The 13,765-nt window shown below is 45.2% G+C and overlaps 2 protein-coding genes across 2 annotated transcripts in view; both read left to right on the top strand.

The window, feature by feature from the left end:
* Positions 1-3,649, top strand: part of LOC117729937 (dimethylaniline monooxygenase [N-oxide-forming] 5-like) — a 4,395-nt gene extending 746 nt beyond the window's left edge. The window contains exons 4-10 of the mRNA XM_034531350.1: positions 1,535-1,677; positions 2,116-2,315; positions 2,431-2,566; positions 2,654-2,873; positions 2,965-3,037; positions 3,145-3,397; positions 3,488-3,649. Of these exons, the coding sequence (XP_034387241.1) occupies positions 1,535-1,677; positions 2,116-2,315; positions 2,431-2,566; positions 2,654-2,873; positions 2,965-3,037; positions 3,145-3,397; positions 3,488-3,649 (1,187 nt within the window). The remainder of the gene's footprint in view (positions 1-1,534; positions 1,678-2,115; positions 2,316-2,430; positions 2,567-2,653; positions 2,874-2,964; positions 3,038-3,144; positions 3,398-3,487) is intronic.
* Positions 3,650-6,830: 3,181 nt separating this feature from the next.
* Positions 6,831-13,301, top strand: LOC117729537 (dimethylaniline monooxygenase [N-oxide-forming] 5-like). Its single transcript, XM_034530713.1, has 11 exons — positions 6,831-6,897; positions 8,443-8,583; positions 8,768-8,956; positions 9,077-9,242; positions 9,358-9,500; positions 10,354-10,553; positions 10,741-10,974; positions 11,438-11,559; positions 11,642-11,714; positions 11,825-11,894; positions 11,973-13,301. The coding sequence occupies exons 2-11, from the start codon at positions 8,452-8,454 to the stop codon at positions 12,336-12,338; spliced, it is 1,695 nt and encodes a 564-aa protein (XP_034386604.1). The 5' UTR covers positions 6,831-6,897; positions 8,443-8,451; the 3' UTR covers positions 12,339-13,301.
* Positions 13,302-13,765: the final 464 nt, after the last annotated feature.

The following is a 13,765-nucleotide window of genomic DNA, read 5'->3' as shown; positions in this document are numbered from 1 at the left end:
AGGACCATGTTGTTTGTAACAAACTGGCTTGTTAGCTAGCTAGCTAGCTGATTATGGTGGGTATGGCTATACCATGCTTTCATGCTAGACCGTTGACATAATGAGCTGGATCAAGATGTTACTCATCTGAAGATATCAACGTGCTTTCCTACGCTATGACAAGAGTGTGTGGATGAAGCATTAAGTTGTTCAAATTTACCCATTTAGGGGTTGGCTAGTTAGCTAGCTAGCTAGCTTGCTAACCCTGCCATGCTTTCATGCTACAGATACAGAACATAAAAAGCCCCAGATGACCAGTTCTACTTTACTTTAACATTCAGCCGGACTTTACTGTTTTAGCCAACAGCCATATTTATTTGCAATAGCCGGATATCAACCAGAAGAGGGCAGTCAAATTATTTTGACCTGAAACCATTACAAATACTAGTAAATATCAATATTCATTGTTTTTTAGGTGAAGAAAGTGACGTAGCATCACGTGACAGTCAGTAAATCTTTTTTTTTTTTTATGTACAATACTTTATATTGTACTTGTAAATAACTGATTGTGTTCAATACATCCAAATAGATAGATGATAGATTGATATATACTTTATTAATCCCCAAGGGGAAATTTGTTGTCATAGTAGCACCCAACACTTTACAGACACCAAATGGAATAGACTAAATAAACTAAACTAAATACAGCATTAACATGCACAATGCCAAACCAAAATAATGCTCTGTGCCCTCAAATCCCCCCCAAAAACTATTTTTGCACAAAATCCGCTGCATTGATTACGCGAGGCAATAACTCTGCAACGGATTGGCCGATATGGCTGATAATCATTACATCCAAAAAAACGAGATTGACAGCACTGTATCAGCAAAGTCAAACACTCGCTTCGATTCGCTGATATGAAAGGTTCCCCCACGTGAAAGATGTGAGAGAAAACGACCCAGGAATACTTTTCTGCGCATTACAGGATGTACGTCAACGTTTTCCAATCCAGGTATAAAAATAAATCAGCTTTTATCATCATTGTAAGTCATGTTTCTCTATAATCGCTTTTCATGCATGGCTGTGTTGGTTGAGATATCGCTAAAGCTTTGTTGGAGAGGGAATTGATGGATATCTTGTGAATCTGTGGATTGTCTGCTTTCTAGAGGGCTAGTGTGTTCACCTGTAGCATAATGGCATCGAGCCACAAAAGGTAGCCAGTGGTCCATATGTTTGCGAGATATTAATATTGATTTTTGGTAATTCATAAAAGTTGGTGTTTAAGTTGTGTTTGGAGCATGATAAGCAGGCTCATATATTATTGTAGCCCAGGTCCTGCTGTTTAATTTGATGTGCAACATTATATTTGTCTGTGATTAGGTCATTGTGTATCACGGTCTAGCCCAAGCTAGTTCCCAAGCACCTTGTTTAGGGGGCTCTCGGGCTAAGACACAGATGGGTTTACATTGGGGTTAGTTGACGGCCCGGTGCGTCTAACAGCAACAAAATAGAAACAAACACAACCTATGAACATATCATTCTGCTGTGTTGCAGGAATTGAGACATTTGAAGGGAAATACTTCCACAGCTGGGACTACAAGGGGCCCGAGGACATGTCTGGGAAAAGAGTGGTGGTCATCGGCATCGGTAACTCAGGAAGCGACATCGCGGTGGAGAGCAGCAGAGTGGCAGAGCAGGTCGGGTGAAGTCTTTCCTTATCGCAGGTCGGGTGAAGTCTTTCCTTATCGCAGGTCGGGTGAAGTCTTTCCTTAGCGCAGGTCGGGTGAAGTCTTTCCTTAGCGCAGGTCGGGTGAAGTCTTTCCTTAGCGCAGGTCGGGTGAAGTCTTTCCTTAGCGCAGGTCGGGTGAAGTCTTTCCTTAGAGCAGGTCGGGTGAAGTCTTTCCTTAGCGCAGGTCGGGTGAAGTCTTTCCTTAGCGCAGGTCGGGTGAAGTCTTTCCTTAGCGCAGGTCGGGTGAAGTCTTTCCTTAGAGCAGGTCGGGTGAAGTCTTTCCTTAGCGCAGGTCGGGTGAAGTCTTTCCTTAGCGCAGGTCGGGTGAAGTCTTTCCTTAGCGCTCGTTCCTGTCTCGATCTTTTGACGCATGTTGATGCGTCTGATGGTCGCTCTCGCTCTGCAGGTTTACATGAGCACTCGTCGCGGCACCTGGATCATCCGCCAGGTTTCGGACAATGGCCTTCCCGTTGACATGCAGTACAACACGCGCTTTGTCCACATCCTCTTCCAGCTGTTGCCCATCAAGGTCATTAACTGGATCGGCGAGAATAAAGTCAACGCCATGTATGACCACAGCATGTATGGCCTCAAACCCAAACACAGGTCGGTGCCTTCAGGACCAAGTGTGCAGGCAACTTGCATAACGCAGAACAATGTGTTGAATCTGTGGATGACCTACCTTGTTTATCCACTCTTCTTTCTTCTGCTGCCCCCTCAGACTCTTCAGTCAGATCCCGGTGATCAACGACGATCTGCCTTTTAAGATTCTGTCCGGGTCGGTCATCCTCAAACCAAACGTGAAGGAGATCCGTGGCTCCACCGTGGTGTTTGATGATGGCAGCACTGTGGAAAAGGTTTCGAGTACTTTGTTTCCAACAATGCCGTCTTATATCAAGCACAATCTAAGCTTTAACCTCTAACTCACCCTATACTCATTACAGGTAGATACAATCGTGTTCTCCACCGGTTACAACTATGATTTCCCCTACATGCCGAGCAGCGCCGTGTACAAGTCTGGTCACCGTGTGGGTCTGTACAAGCACGTCTTTCCTCCCAAGATGGAGCATCCCACTCTGGCCGTCGTGGGTTTCATCCATGCCCTCGGAGCCATCATGCCCCAGGCTGAAATTCAGTCTCGCTGGGTTGCACGTGTCTTCAAAGGTGAAGCTGCGTGTCCCAGTTTATCACCTGCCACTATAGTCTCCATACTTTCCCTGCAGTCTTTACCTCCGTCTGTCTTTTTGCTCTTCAGGACACAACAAGCTGCCTTCAAACCGGGCCATGATGAAGGCAGTTGACAAGGACACCAAGAACATAGAGAAAAAGTAACACTTCTAATATTCCTTTGCCTGACTACTTGTTACAAACAACGTTGTCCCTTTTGATTTGAACCTGTCGAAGCAACTTGTGCATTTTTCGGATGTGTCCGCAGCTACATTGTGTCGAAGTTGACGCCACTGCAGGTGGACTTTGTTTCCTACATGGATGACATAGCGGGAGAGATTGGGGCGCGGCCGAGTCTCCTCTGGCTCTTCTTCACAGACTACCCGCTGTTTCAGAGGGTTCTGTGGGGACCCGTCACAGCCTACCAGTACCGCTTGATGGGACCAGGGAAATGGGAGGGAGCCCGCAGAGCAATCTTCACCCAGTTTGACCGCATGTTCCAGCCCTTAAAGACAAGAAAGGTCGGTGTTACTTCGAGATTCTATCGGCCTTTTGTGAAATTAGTTAACTGTTTAATGAACCCGTCCTTTTCCCTTTTCCGTCTTTTCAAGCTGGAGGCAGAAGAGGCCTCCGTCTTTGGTCGGCTGACTAAGCTGAGCCTCATCGTCATGGCCGGAGGAGCTGCCGTCTACTACGTCCACGCGCGCAACCCGACCACCATCCCCGCCCTGCTGTCCAAGCTCCGTCCAAACCGTCTGAACGTGCTGCAGTAATCAGACAATCTTAATCTAGTTCCTTTTGGAAATCTAGTTCCTCCTGTTTGGGTTCTTTTTATTTACCTCAAAGTCCGGGAATGTAAAAGGCAGTTTTTTTCCCATGTGAATAAACAGTTGAACATCTAACCTGACATTGTGTCATTATGTGTACAGTCCCATTGAAATATAATAATATTGTAGGAGCGCAAATATGAACGCAGTCGACAACGTTGATCTGTTCCCTGCACACCTCTGTGGCCGTTTATTCCACTCCCAATAAATACTCCTGTGACACTGACATCCCTCACCTTTAACCCCTCAACGCCATTCCATTGCCTTGGTTACGATACCTGCTCTTAAAAGGGACTGTCACTCATATCATAATCCATCCCACTAGTCCTGTGAATTATGTCCCAGGGACTGAATCAATCGACCGGCCCGGCTTCGTCGAAGGAAGCTTCCGGGCCTTGCCGTGGGGGTTTGGCCAACCTTACCGGTTGGTCCAAGTCCAGATGTGCTAGTTTAAGGCGATCCACCCACACATGCTCCAGTTTACCGCCAATGTCGACTACTGCGTCGCAGACCATGGGTCTGTGACCTTGGGTCTGTGACCTTGGGGATGAACTCCCCAGGGACCCACAGAGGCTGGCCGTAAACCAACTCGGCGGATGAAGCTTGAATGTCCTCCTTGGGGGGAGTTAAGGTTAAGGTGACTTAGAGAATCAGACTACACTTCACTAAACAGCAAAATTATGATGCGACGGTGACAAAGGTCTACAACGAAGGACTATAAAAAGCACAACATGACCTCATTAAATCTAATCTAAAGTAAAGGTAATATAAAGGTGATATAAAACGTTCCTTCTGTGACAGGCTGCTTCACTCGTGGTGTGAAGGAGAGAAACCGGATTGCCTTCTTTGGTGCTGTCACACTTAATAAATCAACACAGCTTCACTAGAAACAATTCATTACATTACATTACATGTCATTTAGCTGACGCTTTTATCCAAAGCGACTTACAATAAGTGCATTAAACCATGAGTCCAAACTCAGAACATCAAGAATCAAGCAAGTACAATTTCTATAATAACGTTAAACTACAAAGTGCTATCAGTAAGAGACATTTAAGTGCTACTAAAGTGCTAAACAACAAAGTGCTATCGGTAAGGGACATTTAAGTGCTACTAGAGTGCTACTACGGCTCTACCTTCCCTATTCAAGGTATAGTCGAAAAAGATGTGTTTTTAGTCTGTAGAGACTTCCTGCTGTCCTGATGTCAATGGGGAGCTCGTTTCACCAATGAGGAGCCAGCACAGCAAACAGTCGTGATTTTGTTGAGTGTTTAGCTCGAAGTGAAGGAGCTACAAGCTGATTGGCAGAAGCCGAGCGAAGTGAACGGGCTGGGGTGTACGGTTTGACCATGTCCTGGGTGTGAGGTTAGACCATGTCCTGGGTGTATGGTTAGACCATGTCCTGGGTGTGAGGTTAGACCATGTCCTGGGTGTGAGGTCAGACCATGTCCTGGATGTGAGGTCAGACCATGTCCTGGGTGTGAGGTTAGACCATGTCCTGGGTGTGAGGTTTGACCATGTCCTGGGTGTGAGGTTTGACCATGTCCTGGATGTGAGGTTAGACCATGTCCTGGGTGTGAGGTTAGACCATGTCCTGGGTGTGAGGTTAGACCATGTCCTGGGTGTGAGGTTAGACCATGTCCTGGGTGTGAGGTCAGACCATGTCCTGGATGTGAGGTTAGACCATGTCCTGGGTGTGAGGTTTGACCATGTCCTGGGTGTGAGGTTAGACCATGTCCTGGGTGTGAGGTTAGACCATGTCCTGGGTGTGAGGTCAGACCATGTCCTGGATGTGAGGTTAGACCATGTCCTGGGTGTGAGGTCAGACCATGTCCTGGATGTGAGGTTAGACCATGTCCTGGATGTGAGGTTTGACCATGTCCTGGGTGTAGACCGGACCCGATCTGTTCGCAGCAGGGCAAGTACCAATGTTTTGAAGCGGATGCTGCGGCCACCGGTAACCAGTGAAGGTCGCGGAGGAGCGGAGGATTGTGGGTAAATTTCGGTCGGTTGAAGACCAGTCGAGCAGCTGCATTCTGGATGAGCTGTAGAGGTCGAACAACATTAGCAGGTAGACCTGCCAGGAGGAAGTTGCAATAGTCCAGCCGTGAGATGACCAGTGCCTGGACCAGGACCTGTGCCGCCTTCTGAATGAGAAGAGGTCGTATTCTCCTGATGTTGTACAGCATGTACCTACAGGAGCGTGTTGTTGCGGTAATGTTGGCAGTCAGGGAGAGTTGACTGTCGAGCGTCACTCCGAGGTTTCTGGCAGTCGGAGTCGGAGCCAGCACTGAGTTGTTGAAGGTAATAGTCAGGTCGTGGGTGGGAGAGCCTTTTCCTGGAAGGAGGAGAAGTTCAGTCTTGATTCACTTCTTCAATATTTCCCTTGTGCAATAATGTAATTAAAACATTCAGCTTTTTAATATTTTAAGAATGTATCAAATTAGCTTGTTTTGATTTTCCTAATGCTTCATATTATTGAGAATGAGAAATTTGTTTGTCAATTTTATTTTGCATTCTTGATTTTATTTGTACTTATTTGGTACTTGTTTGAGGTAAATAAATACATATAAAATGAAAGGGAATGATTGTCACTGTCTATTCTAATGCATCAACATGCATCAGACCATTAGTTCATGACTAAATGAAAACAGTTGTTGAACCTGACAGGGTTTTTTCATTGACGGACGAATTCATGTGTCCTTTAAATTCTGCCGCAAGGAATTGTGGGGCGGCATTATCTTCTTTCCTTTGCTAATGGAGCTAAAACAGGATGCATTGAAGCACCTTTCCTTAGCATTTTGAGAATTGGAACAGCTCTTTTCATGGCTGCCGCTTCGATACTTACGAGTTTGGGCAATCAGATAGGAACCTTCTTCAGCAAAAGGACCTTTAGAAGTGAATTGTATATTTTGATGTTGTTGTGTCTTCATGCTTAGGCAATGCTGTATTTGCAACATTCATGCCAATAAAGCATATTGAATATGAGTTAGAATTGACCTTTGACCTGTATATCAAACCACACTAAACTAAACGGCTTAAGGAAGCCCAGCAAACTGGGTTAAAGTGTTATGTCAATAACCTAAAACCCCGCCCCTCCCCCGCAACACCGTTCAACTGAGTGAATGATAAGCAGCAGTTCATGTGAGTTGAGAGAGGCTGTGAAGCATTTCATCGGAGCTTCTCAGGAGAAGGTGAGAGCGATCTTTCAGACTTCAACCATAACACAAGAATAAAAAGACTTACTTTTTGTTCTGGCGGTGTTCAGCAGTGCCAAAAAAATGTCTCACACATTATGTACATTTAATCCGATCAACTTCCTGAAACTTTTCTACGCCTGTTTTACTACATAATGATGTGATGTGCTTGACGTTGCTGTTCTTTAATAACCATTACCTGTTCTTCTAAAGTTACAAAAGCTTGAAATGTAGCTTTGCTGGACAGAAAATCCGTTTTTGCTGTGTGTCAGAGTGTAAGAGGAGTCGAACACTTGCATGCTGGAGGGTTGTTTTGAATGCTCCTTCAGTTCAGTAGCGTCCTAAAAAAATGCCTTTGTCATAAAACTGGTGGTAATCTTGTTTTTGTGGCTACATGCAAAGAAATGCTCCTGTGACCCAATAAGTCCTTTAACCCATAGACCGGCATCATAAAAAATACATCTTTGTACGTGTTGTTTTGTGTTTTTATTGTACATTTGTGTGCTTGTGCGTCTTTGCCAACATGGACCATCAAGCTCCTAAAGTTTGCGGATAACACCACCCTCATTGGACTCTCTGGTGGGGATGAGTCCGCCTATAAAAAAGGTGGGAGATCGATCATCTGGTGCGGACTTAAAAAACGTAGAGCTCCAAAAGACAGTGGAGATGGATTTCCATAAGAAGGCAGCTCTACCTGAACCTATCACCCGGCGTGACTCCCTGGTTGCCTCTGTGGAGTCGCTCCACTTCCTGGGCGCCATCATAACCCAGGAAGCGGATTCCAGGTAGTTCCAGTCTATTTTGAAAGAAGGCAGCCATGACTGATGTCTCTAGCAGCTCACACCAAATTAATGTAGATTGATACATAGCAATTGTAAGGATTACAAGTACTGAACCCAAAAGCACTACTATGAGACAGAATGCTAACGATAGTTATTTACTGTTATTTTAGATCAGGTTTAGATAACAAATCCAAAAAGGGGGAGGCCAGACTCCAGGGTCAAGGCAGGAAGGCATTGTCGGAACAGGTACAGAAACTAAGGCAACGCTGGAGAGCTTGGCAGTAACACATAAGACAAAGTGCACGTTGAGACGACCTAAATAGTGAGAGACTAATGAGGGAATGGGCTGCAGGTGAAAAGGGCGTGAGAACCAGATGAAGGAAATGAGAGATGATCTGGTGTGAATGGCAAGATCTGGAATGACATGCGAGTTAATTAAACCAGGAAAACAGGATGAAAACTACCAATAAGCAGGAGAATTCATGACAGCAATAAAGGTAAGAGGGGAAACATGCATTTTTAATTTAGGGGTGAACTGTCCCTTTTTTTAGTCCTGCTCATATTCACTAGGCGGATTACCCAGGAAGTAAACCTGAAGCTAGAAAACTCTTTTTGGTTGTAGAAGACAAAGATGGATGGATGGATGGATGGATGGAAGACAAAGATCTCATTGGACTGAATAGGTGCCATCTCGAGGGTCCGGCATCCAGTTCTTATAACGCGCGGCATGGCTGATTTACTATTGGTCTTGTTTCCTCAGTGCTTAGCAATGGTTCGACGTGTGGCAGTGATTGGAGCGGGCAATTCTGGTCTGGTTTGTATCAAGACCTGTGTTGATGAAGGCCTGGAGCCCGTCTGCTTTGAAAGCAGTGATGACATTGGCGGCCTGTGGAGATATAAGGTGAGTTTAAAATGAGCACCCCGCATATTAATCATGTTGCCGGGTTCAGGATGGGTCTTATGATGACGAATGGCCAACGAGCCATTGTGAGACTTGTGTGATCATCAAAGCTACAGATTAGAAACAGTAACGTGTCCTCGTCAGAGTGATGTTCTCATGGCCGTTGTGTCTCGTTCCCCTTCAGGAGTCGCTTGAGCCAGAGCGATCCAGCATCTATCGCTCCTTGGTGGTCAACACCTCCAAAGAGATGATGTGTTACAGCGATTTCCCCATGCCCGCCGACTACCCAAACTACATGCACAACTCCCAGCTGCTGCAGTACTTCCGGCTCTACGCCGACCACTTCGACCTGCTCCGGTACATTCGTTTCCAGGTCGCCGAGCCATGAACGTCTCTTACCTTTTTCACAAGCTTGCGGTAAAGTCAAAGTTGATTAACGCATGTGTGTGTGTGTGTGTGTGTGTACGTTTATGTTTATTTAAACTTCCTTCAGACCACAATAAGGAGCGTTACACAGAGGCCCGATTTCTCGGCGTCCGGTCAGTGGGACATAGTGACCACAAACGGGGAGGGAGAGGAGGAGAGTCACGTGTTTGATGCCGTCATGGTGTGCTCGGGCCACTACACCAAACCGGTCTTACCCCTGTCAGACTTTCCAGGTCAGTAAACGAGTGGATAACACTATTTTTTTATTGACGGAGGTGGAAAGTGGGTTCTTTACGAGGACCTTTTACAATTTGCTTGTACCCCATTACAACATCTGCATCTCTCCAGGAAACGAGAAGTTTTCTGGCAGGTGTCTTCACAGCCTGGAATATAAAGACGCAGATGCCTACAGAGGAAAGAGGGCGGTGGTGGTCGGTATCGGCAATTCTGGAGGAGATATTGCAGTGGAGATCAGTCGATCTGCAGAGAAGGTAACGCCTCGGCCGTACTTTCCGTGAGGACGTTCGCAAAGACGTTAGCTGATGTAGCATAGTGACACGGAAATATTTGGATCTTTCATACTCGTGCGGTTTTATCAAAGCTCTTCAAAGTTCTCACTTTTGAAATGACGATAGAATACCTGCCACCTGGGGGGGATGTGGATGTCAAGCACACTTGAGAAAGAAGAAAAATTTAAAAAGCGTCAAGGTTTTTTTGCCAGGGAACAGGGTCCCGGAGACCGATGAGAACAACGGGCCTCGTGAAGATATAAGAACTTTCGCTAGTACCCGTTAATTTCTGGGATTCACCAATGTTTTTTTTAAATTTCTGCTCTTGTTTTAGGTAAGAGAACATTTCAGGGGAGAAAAAACATGAACAGAAATACATGGATATGATATAATCAAATTATGACTACAATAGTAAAGAAATACTATCCCACTGTTCCCAATTAAGACTTTAAAAAAGTCTGGAATTTGGATGATATTGCATTGTGTTCGGCATCTGAATGGCTGAAATACTGCTCTACATTGCTCTGGAAAATCACACGCTGATTTTAAGTTTAACAGAACCTCAATTTCCTCTCCTACTTTGTGGTATCTCATGCAATTATTGGTCAACCACAACCAATAATAATAATCAGCCACACACATCAAATGTGGGATGAAGTGGGATTCATCATTCGGCACATGATTGGCGAGCAGGTTTTGGAAGGTTAAGAAAGTTTTGTAGAACCTGGAGTTGAACTTCTCTCTTTCTCTGAACAGAAAACTAAGAGAAGACGTACTATAGCCCACAGAATATAGTCCTTCTGTTCACATCCCATGTTTTTACTCTCTCTGGCAGACATTTCTCAGCACACGCCAGGGGTCCTGGGTGATGGGCAGGATGTCCGGTAATGGCTGTCCGATGGACATGGCTTATGTCACCAGACTCAACAACGTCCTCATGCTGCTTCTTCCCAAGTCTCTGCTCAACTGGGCAGTAGAGCGAGGACTCAACAGCAGATACGACCACCGACTGTACGGCCTGAAACCCAAACACAGGTGACACGTCTTCAACCTTTCGTCCCTTTCTATTTTATGGACTGGGGAAGAAAAAAAAGATGCTTTCAACCACTTGTAAAATAAGAAAACATTGGTGAATCACAGAAATCAGTACAACTCAGATACAGACCAAAAATCGGAGAACATTTTGTTTAAGTGTATCCTATCATTTCTTTTTCTCTTTCAGAGTTATGGACCAAAGGCCGTTGATCAACGATGACCTTCCTGTTCGGATCTTTCAGGGAGCGCTCGTAATGAAACCCAACGTGAAAGGATTCACGGCCTCCGGGGTCGTGTTTGAAGACGGCACCGTGGAGGAGAACATCGACACTGTGGTTTTCTGTACTGGTTACAATGGGAACTTCCCGTTCCTGCCTCCAGCTCTATCGGAGGGGCCTCACAAAGAGCTGACGTTGTACAAGTGAGTGAACGGTGGACGGGGTTTTGTAAATCTGGAGCCAATCTTAACTTTGTGAAAAAGGTAGAATTGTAACTCCTCATTAGGTAATTAAAACCTGATTTACTGAAGGTACCAAGGTCACACACTTGAGCTAGAGGAGATATCTTCTTTGCTAACTGTGTTAAGAACCTTTTTTCCCAAAAGGTCCAACTATTCCATTAAAATGTTTATTTCAAATGCCTTTTTCCTTTCAATCCATATTAAATTGTACATTTTAAAACAACATTTTATACTGTTTTTTTTTTAATGAAGCCAAAATTAAAAGTGTTATGTCCAATAATAACAACTTATTGAACTAAAAAGGTCTGCCCAAAAGGAGAATGGAGCTTGTATGTGTTTTGCCTTTTCTAAGTGACGCATTATGTCTTTTTAGGTCTTACTTGTGTATTATTGTAATGTAATATTATACAAATATTTATTTCAGGTCAGTGTTTCCTCCTTCTCTCTCACAACCCACACTTGCCGTCATGGGTGTTTTCCAGACTAGAGGACCGATCATGCCCATAGTAGAAATGCAGGCGCGCTGGGCTGTGAAAGTCTTCTCCGGTAAACAGCTTTTTTAAATGTCCACAAACTCTCGGTACCAAGAGGCAAAATGTGTCAGCTTGTTGTGTTTTCATCTTTAAAGGTTTGAGCCGTCTGCCACCGAAGGAGAAAATGCTGAAGGTCATTGAGAGTGAGAGGAGGAGAAACATGAAAAGGTAGACATCATCATTCATTCGTTTAACCAATAAAATAAAAAAAAATACAATTTTCGTTAATTTTGTTGTGTTAAAAATGACATTTGAAGGAGTCTACTTGTCTTCCTCAGCATTCCCTGCCCACGAAAGGCGGCTCTCCTGGTAGATTACATCCCTTACCTGGATTTCATGGCGGAGGAGGTGAGTTCAGTTCTGCTTCCAGTTCCATTTGTACTGTATTTGTAAGACACAACCGTCATGACGGACTTCCAATCACAGGTCGGGGTGCGACCCAACGTCCTGAGGTTACTGCTGAGCGATCCTGTGCTCTGGGTCAGGGTCTTCCTTGGTCCCTGCACGCCTTATCAGTATCGTCTCACGGGGCCCGGAAAGTGGGCCGGAGCCCGTCAGGCCATCCTCACTCAGTGGGAGCGGGTGGCTCGGCCCTTCAGAACCCGGGAGCTGCCGGAACCGGAGAGCCGACCCTCGGTGCTCTTTTCCCCCTGGCTGCTCGTATCTGCAGGAGTGGTTACGATCGCCGTCGTTCTGTCTAAAAACGATCTGGTCCCATTGCTGCAGGGTGCAGCTCGGGTTCTGGACCAGAGCAAGAGTTTCCTGATGGACTTCACTGTGTGGTCACGATAACGCAATTAGAAATCTGGGTCCAGTTTGTAACGTAGGATCTAGATGTTGCACAGGAAGTTGGGTTTAGGAAACCAAACCCCGTAGTTGGGTTTAGAAGATGGTTGACGTTAACCTGACCATTGATAATATAAATGCTTAAATATTGTCATAATGTTATGCTTTTGTCAGGTTACTCAAGTTCAGAATAACACATAGCAGGTGAAATTTGTGTCTGGGAATGTCTGCTTCTCTAGAATAGATACGCGCCTCTTACCACCACACTCACGCATGTTATCCGTGTAGTCTCGTCAGACAGTGGACTGGCCTTGCACGGCTCAGTCCTGTAAGAAGCGAGGAGGAGATGGAATTATCCCCCTCCTTGATAGTTCAGCGCCAATTAGAAGTTAGGATGATGCATACGAAATCTGTGTACGTAAGGGCCGAACTTCCGGTTCTAAGGGAGAGTTGTTGTGACTCCCCTGGAATCTCAGGGCTTGTACTTTGCTTGTGATCAGAGAAATAAATCTACCAGAACGAGAGAAGTTGTTGGCTGAATTCTTCCAAAGGCTCTACCAGGCCAGACAATTTTGACTCACGCTTACACAAGCGAGTGACAAAATGTCCACGTTCACTTTTAAGTTTTGCACAGGACACGAAGAGCGGTCTCCGGCATGAAAGTCGTGTGTTTGTTGCAGCCATGTAGCACCCTTCCTTGCTCTCGCCCCCCTGGGTGGGTTTGGAGTTGGTTTAGAAAAGATCTACAGTTATAATCCAAAAAGAGTTCAATTTGGGAGTATTTGAGAAGTCATGTACTGTAATAAAGTTTTTCTAATTTGTGTTTGGCATGCAGAGAAATTGAAATTGGTGTACAAATGTGGTGTATGTGATAATATGGGGTAATACAATTGTAAAATACATGTTGCTGGTATTGTTTGAAGTCCTGGACGGAGGCTCACTCAAGAAATAAAAAGTCCAACAAAACACAATGAGTTGTAACAGTAATTTGTACGCCGTTTGTACTCCAAACACAACTCAACCACCGAAGTTATGAATGACCAAATATCAATATTGATATCTGGCAAAAAGGTCGCACCAAGCTTTGTGGCTTGTGACGTCGTTAGCTTCATGCTACAGGCGAACGGGTTAGCTCTCCGTAAAGCCGACAACCTACGGATTCACAAGGTATCTTTCCATTTCTTCTGAGGCAAAAGCATCGGCAAAACATTACCCGACGCAGCCATCCATCCATTGTAGAGAAAAGGGTCCTCTGGTTATATTCGGACCGGTTTCGTGTCACAGTATCCAGGCGGGGTGGGTTCGAGTTTCAGTGAATAGGATCCTACGCGTCACAAAATATGGAGCCTTGCTAATTCTGGTTGGCTAACAGTGCTGTCAATCTCATTTGGATTGCTATAGACAGATCCAAGGAGGGGTCTTAGAGTCAAATC

Source organism: Cyclopterus lumpus, chromosome 4 (assembly GCF_009769545.1).
Source record: "Cyclopterus lumpus isolate fCycLum1 chromosome 4, fCycLum1.pri, whole genome shotgun sequence".
NCBI classification, from domain to species: Eukaryota; Metazoa; Chordata; class Actinopteri; order Perciformes; family Cyclopteridae; genus Cyclopterus; species Cyclopterus lumpus.
This window is presented reverse-complemented; position numbering and strand designations above follow the sequence as displayed.